Source organism: Ostrea edulis, chromosome 7 (genome assembly GCF_947568905.1).
Source record: "Ostrea edulis chromosome 7, xbOstEdul1.1, whole genome shotgun sequence".
In the NCBI taxonomy this organism is placed as follows: domain Eukaryota; kingdom Metazoa; phylum Mollusca; class Bivalvia; order Ostreida; family Ostreidae; genus Ostrea; species Ostrea edulis.
Genome location: NC_079170.1, coordinates 67857627 through 67863626, shown reverse-complemented (window position 1 = coordinate 67863626; position 6000 = coordinate 67857627). Strand labels below are relative to the sequence as shown.

At 37.0% G+C, this 6000-nt stretch overlaps 1 protein-coding gene across 2 annotated transcripts in view; it reads right to left on the bottom strand.

Annotated features, from left to right (window-relative positions):
* Window positions 1–1571: 1571 nt before the first annotated feature.
* Window positions 1572–6000, bottom strand: part of LOC125654178 (copine-8-like) — a 41559-nt gene continuing 37130 nt past the window's right edge. For both annotated transcript variants that reach the window (XM_048883983.2, XM_048883982.2), the window contains exon 20: window positions 1572–4633. In XM_048883983.2, coding sequence (XP_048739940.2) covers window positions 4478–4633 — 156 coding nt within the window. In that variant the 3' untranslated portion in view covers window positions 1572–4477. The remainder of the gene's footprint in view (window positions 4634–6000) is intronic.

The following is a 6000-nucleotide window of genomic DNA, read 5'->3' as shown; positions in this document are numbered from 1 at the left end:
ATCGCCTCTTACGACAAACAAGGGGTACTGAGAACTTATTCTAACCCGGATCCCCACGGGATTATTTTCATCGATATGTTACTTTAGTGAATACAGTGTGATGAGTTTGAAGTGGGAAATCAATAAAGTGATTATCTATCATTCAAGATCAGCTTCAAAGTTTCGTCGACTTCCTCTACTCAGATGTTCTACTTTCACAGCCTTGCCATCGTAACACAATCTCGATAAATATAAATAAGAGTACCGCAAACGGTACATAATACGCCCGTGAAATGCTTACATAGGGTGTTTTTCTTGTGCTATAATTTGTATAACTTTGTTTCAGGTAGTATCAGCCATCATGAGGCTGTGACAAACTTTCATATCAACAAAGGGTCTTAGCTTAAAAATCGAGATTTCCTCAAAATGGACCAAGTTCAACAACCTGTATTTTTTTCAAAAATGGAAGAAAATCAAAATCCTTTCCCAGATGCACATCTTCAATACCCATACAAACACTCCGCAAAATAAGATGGTCCTCACTTGAAAACTGTGGGAGGAGTTGGGTGGACAAATTATGTACTCTCCATAGAATATTAATTTCCAAATAGACTAAGCTCAACAACCTGTAATTTTCTCAAAAATTGTAGAAAATCAAAATCCATCCCACATGCACATCTTCAGTACCTATACAAACACTCCACAAAATAAGAAGGTCCTCACTTGAAAACTGTGGGAGGAGAAGGGCGGACAAATTATGTACCCTCCATATAATAATTATTTCCAAATAAAGGGGCAAAACTCCTGGAAAAAAGGTCGAAATGGATCAAATTCGCAGTATGATCTAGAGTGACCCACAAAGAAGCTACACAGCAAGTTTCAGCATGATATGTGAAAGGGAAATGAAATTATAAAGAGAAAACCCCGAACGGACGGACGGATGGACAGACGGACGTACAGACATCGCTGTACCATAATACGTCCCGTCTAAAGACGGGTGTATAAAAACGAAACAATTTTAATTTCTTTCACACCTACCCATCAAACGTCACGAAACTGTACTATAGTTTGTCACTCTGAACTACACTGCAAGTTTGAAATGAATCTTCGCAAGCATAATGGGGGGACATCTGGAAAATCAATGCGACAGAGTGACGGAGAAGAAAGCTCTAGTCCCCTTTGATTGTACAGACCGGTAGGGGGACTAATAACATTCTACAGGTGGTGTACAATCCGTACAAGGTGTTTCTACCTCCATTTTAGAAGAGCCTTTGTTTTGTTTTACGCCCCGTCGAAAAATTTTCCCTCATTAAAAAACGTCACCAGCTGTAGGTGACGTACCACAAAGTTAGACCTATGCTTAGCGCTCAGACGTAGCACTGAGGGTTAACGTAACGACGCCTGCCGCCACGCGGGACCTCCATTCTTAAACGTTATACGCACTTTTGGTTCCCGCAATTCAAAATACCCGGATATTCCACAGACAATAGACAATGAAAAAAACAAAAACACACACAAAAAAAGAAAGAAAAAAAAAGAAAAAAAACAAAACAACAACAAACAAACACACACACACACAAAGAAGATTTAGAAACATGTTTGAGATTAATTTTATTGTTATGACTGATAAAGAAGTAAGACATTACCGATATTTACTAACATACTACGTCAGATAATGCTGAGTATATTGTGTCTCACTCATGTCCATTTTACCCTTCACACAGAACACTGGCGTCATGTATCTCTAAATTTCCCCCATCAATTTCATTAAAACAAAACAAATATCTAGCTACCATCAAAAATTACATGATACATAACAATTTACCTGGAAAAAAAAATACAACAAATTGATATTTCATAATAAAGTCTTTAAATCAGCAGTATTTTCATCAAATGTTGAGCAACCCCTGATTAATGTCATAGAAAATTAATCTAAACTAAAAGTACAGGCCATAACAAGCTGCGACCTTCATCGCTAACGTTTCTGACCTTCATCGCTAGCTTTTCCGACCTTCATCGCTAGCGTCTCCGACCTTCATCGCTAGCGTTTCCGACCTTCATCGCTAACGTTTCCGACCTTCATCGCTAGCGTCTCCGACCTTCATCGCTAGCGTTTCCGACCTTCATCGCTAGCGTTTCTGACCTTCATCGCTAGCGTTTCCGACCTTCATCGCTAGTATTTCCAAGTCCATGACCAATCAGAACTCACCGGAAATTCTTTCGTTTTTGCCCCATTCCTAACAAGTTGTCATGTTAAACTCGGAATAATTATTTGATTTAGAATTTAAGTTCCTTCTCGTTTTTGGAAAAAATAAGTCCATTAAAGGTATCAGATTAAAATAATACCCCGCTATTTTAGCACCTACTGTGACATCAGGCCTCAAGACCAGAACTGAGAATAGACTCAAGTCTAAATTTCAAATCCAGCTAACTTTTGAAATAATTTTCATAAACAAATAAAATTTTCAGTATGTGTTTGCATTTGATTTTTTTTTTTTTTTTTTTTTTTTATAAACCTGCAGTATTTAAACATCTGTGCTAGATAAATCTTCAGATATAATAATATTTTTTTTTACTTGGGTCTATTTTCAGTTTATGGTCGTGGGGCCTGGAGGCGTGTGCATGTTTAACTTACCCTACAGGGGTTGTCACCCTCTCTAGACGGATATCATTAAAATCGTTTATCTGGCGACAGAACCTTCACCTTCTTTACCTTGGGCAGAAAATTACCATATAAACCCCCCCCCCCCCCCCCATCTGCCTTTGTTATAACTATAGATGAATTGCTCAAAACAGGAGGTTGTCTGTTTAAGTAGAAAGTAATGACAATAAATAATACAATACTACATGTAAATACTGTAGAAATAATAGTGAGCAAATAACAAGAATGGTAAATATATATTAAGATGATGGAGAAATAACCACCTACTACAGAACTGAACGTATGCAGCAGACTTTTTTCCCCTCATTCCTTGACAAACCCTATTGCACATAATTTCATGTATGCTACGATACGTGTCTAGAACAAGAGTGGTCAGGAGACAGCATAGCTCGCCGGGAAGCATGACTCTACTTCACCTATCCCAGAACAAGAGTTGTCAGGAGACAGCATAGCTCGCTGGGAAGCATGACTCTACTTCACCTATCCCAGAACAAGAGTTGTCAGGAGACAGCATAGCTCGCCGGGAAGCATGACTCTACTTCACCTATCCCAGAACAAGAGTTGTCAGGAGACAGCATAGCTCGCTGGGAAGCATGACTCTACTTCACCTATCCCAGAACAAGAGTTGTCAGGAGACAGCATAGCTCGCAGGGAAGCATGACTCTACTTAACCTATCCCCTTTTGAATATAAAAAAAGTTAAAAGTTTTAAAAAAGTAAACCAAAGTCCAAGGTCAAAAAGTCCAAGGTTTAATACCAAAAGAAAGGCTTTGTCATGAGGCATCCATAAGAGAAATATCAAAACCACAACACCCCCCCCCCTCCCCTTTCCAGTTCAAAAGATACAGACACAGTTAAGATTTTGAAAAGTAAGTCAAAATTCAAGTTTACTAGGGCAAAAGATTGTGGTACCATATGAAAGGCCTGGTCATGAGGCATCTATATGCGAAATATCAAATCGCTATCCACCTTGGTTCAAAGGAAATAACCAATGAAAAGTAGGTTAAAGCCCAAGATCTATAGTTTCGGTCGCACAATTAATAAAGGCCTTGTGATGAAGCATCTACAAGTATAATATGTGAGAACATCAAATCCCTATTTCCTTGGTTCAAGAGATAAAGTCTAGGTTAAAGTTTCTGAAAAGTAGGTCAAAGTCCATAGTAAAGGTCACTAAAAGTAGGTCAAAGTCCATAGTAAAGGTCACTAAAAGTAGGTCAAAGTCCATAGTAAAGGTCACTACATGTAGGTCAAAAGTCTTGGTACCAAATGAAAGGCCTGGCCATGAGGTATCCATGTGTGAAGCATCAAAGCCCTGTCACCCTTAGTTGATAAGATATAGAACATAGATATAGAAAGTATGCCACCAACAGCGGGGTCACAGCAGGGTCATGACAATATCTCCCCAGCCATTCATCCCGGCAAGCTAAACAGAAATCAAATTTCTTTGATCAACATCTCAGCTTTAATAAGTCAAAAAGAAATTATATGAGAATAAAACATATTGTAAATAGAAAAGGATTTAAAAATATCATGTAAATATCATTTTCTTAACCTAAAATATGAAAAACTTAAGTGATATGTGGTTGATCAATGCAGACTTAGCTGTAATTCTTAATAAAAATAGGTTTAAATAAAAAAGTACAAAATGTCCAGTTCCACTATTATGATTTCAATTAAAACCACAAGTAAAATAAATTGATAATTACAATCGTATAAAACAGAGATATCAAAGTCTTAGTGAAAAGAATGGATTATGGGGACACTTCTGTAAACGTTATAGTTTATGGTGACACTGTTGGACACGGTGGTTTATGGGAACACTGTTGAGCACGGTGGTTTATGGTGGGGCAGTTGGTCCAGTCCGTGGTGCAATTTTGTACTTTTTCATGTACGATAAAAACTGGTCGGGAATTTCAGCGAGAACTTCTTTGGCTAGGGCGGCCTGACTAAGCATCATGTTACCACGACTGAGGAAATCATTGAACGGCACAAACTGCTCATGAAATAAAAAGAGAAAATGAAGAACAGTTAACCATACTGAGACATGCAAAACCCAGCTAATCATACTGCTATATATAGCTACAGACACATAGCTAATGATAATGCTATATTAAGCTACAAACAAACCCAGCTAATCATACTGCTATATATACAAAAATGTAGCTACAGACACAAAGCTAATGATAATGCTATATTAAGCTACAAAAAAACCCAGCTAATCATTCTGCTATATATAGCTACAGACACATAGCTAATGATAATGCTATATTAAGCTACAAAAAAACCCAGCTAATCATACTGCTATATATAGCTACAGACACATAGCTAATGATAATGCTATATTAAGCTACAAAAAACCCAGCTAATCATACTGCTATATATAGCTACAAACATATAGCTAATCATACTGCTATATATAACTACAGACACATAGCTAATGATAATGCTATATTAAGCTACAAAAAAACCCAGCTAATCATACTACTATATATAGCTACAAACAAACCCAGCTATTCATACTGCTATATATAGCTACAAACACATCGCTAATGATAATGCTATATTAAGCTACAAAAAAAAACCAGCTAATCATACTGCTATATATAGCTACAAACACATAGCTAATCATACTGCTATATATAGTTACAACACATAGCTAATGATAATGCTATATTAAGCTACAAAAAAACCAGCTAATCATACTGCTATATATAGCTACAAAAACCTCCTAACCAGCTAATCATAATACTATGTAAAACTAGAAAGAGCCAGCTAATTACATCGCTATATAAAGCTATACACACCCAGCTAATCTATTGCTATATACAGCTACAAAACCTAGCTAAGCATATTGCTACAGTGTATATATACTGCTATATTAAGCTACAGAAAGCCTGCTATATAGGAAATGCCAGCCAACCATTTCTAGATAAAGCTACAAAATGCCAGCTAATGATAATGCTAATTAATGTACGAAGGTGAAGATAACGAGCAGTGATTAGTCTCATAACTCCTATAACCAAATTCAAAATAGAGAGTTGGGCAAACACTGACCTCTGGATATACCAGAGGTGGGATTAGGTGCCTAGGAGGAGTAAGCATCCACTGTCAACAAGTTACACCCGCAGTGAGCCCTGTATCTTGATCTGGTAAACGGAGTTATCCGTAGTAAAAAATCAGTATATGTTATAGACAGTATTTTCACGTAAATAGTTGTAAATAGTTTGATATTAACCATATTGAATACAGTGAGGAGAAATAAAATTGATTGTGATAAAGTGAGTTGTGTTCTGGTCATCAATAAATTTCAAAGCTATGGAACTTTATTTAGAGAGTGGAACTATTGAGAACTACAGATGA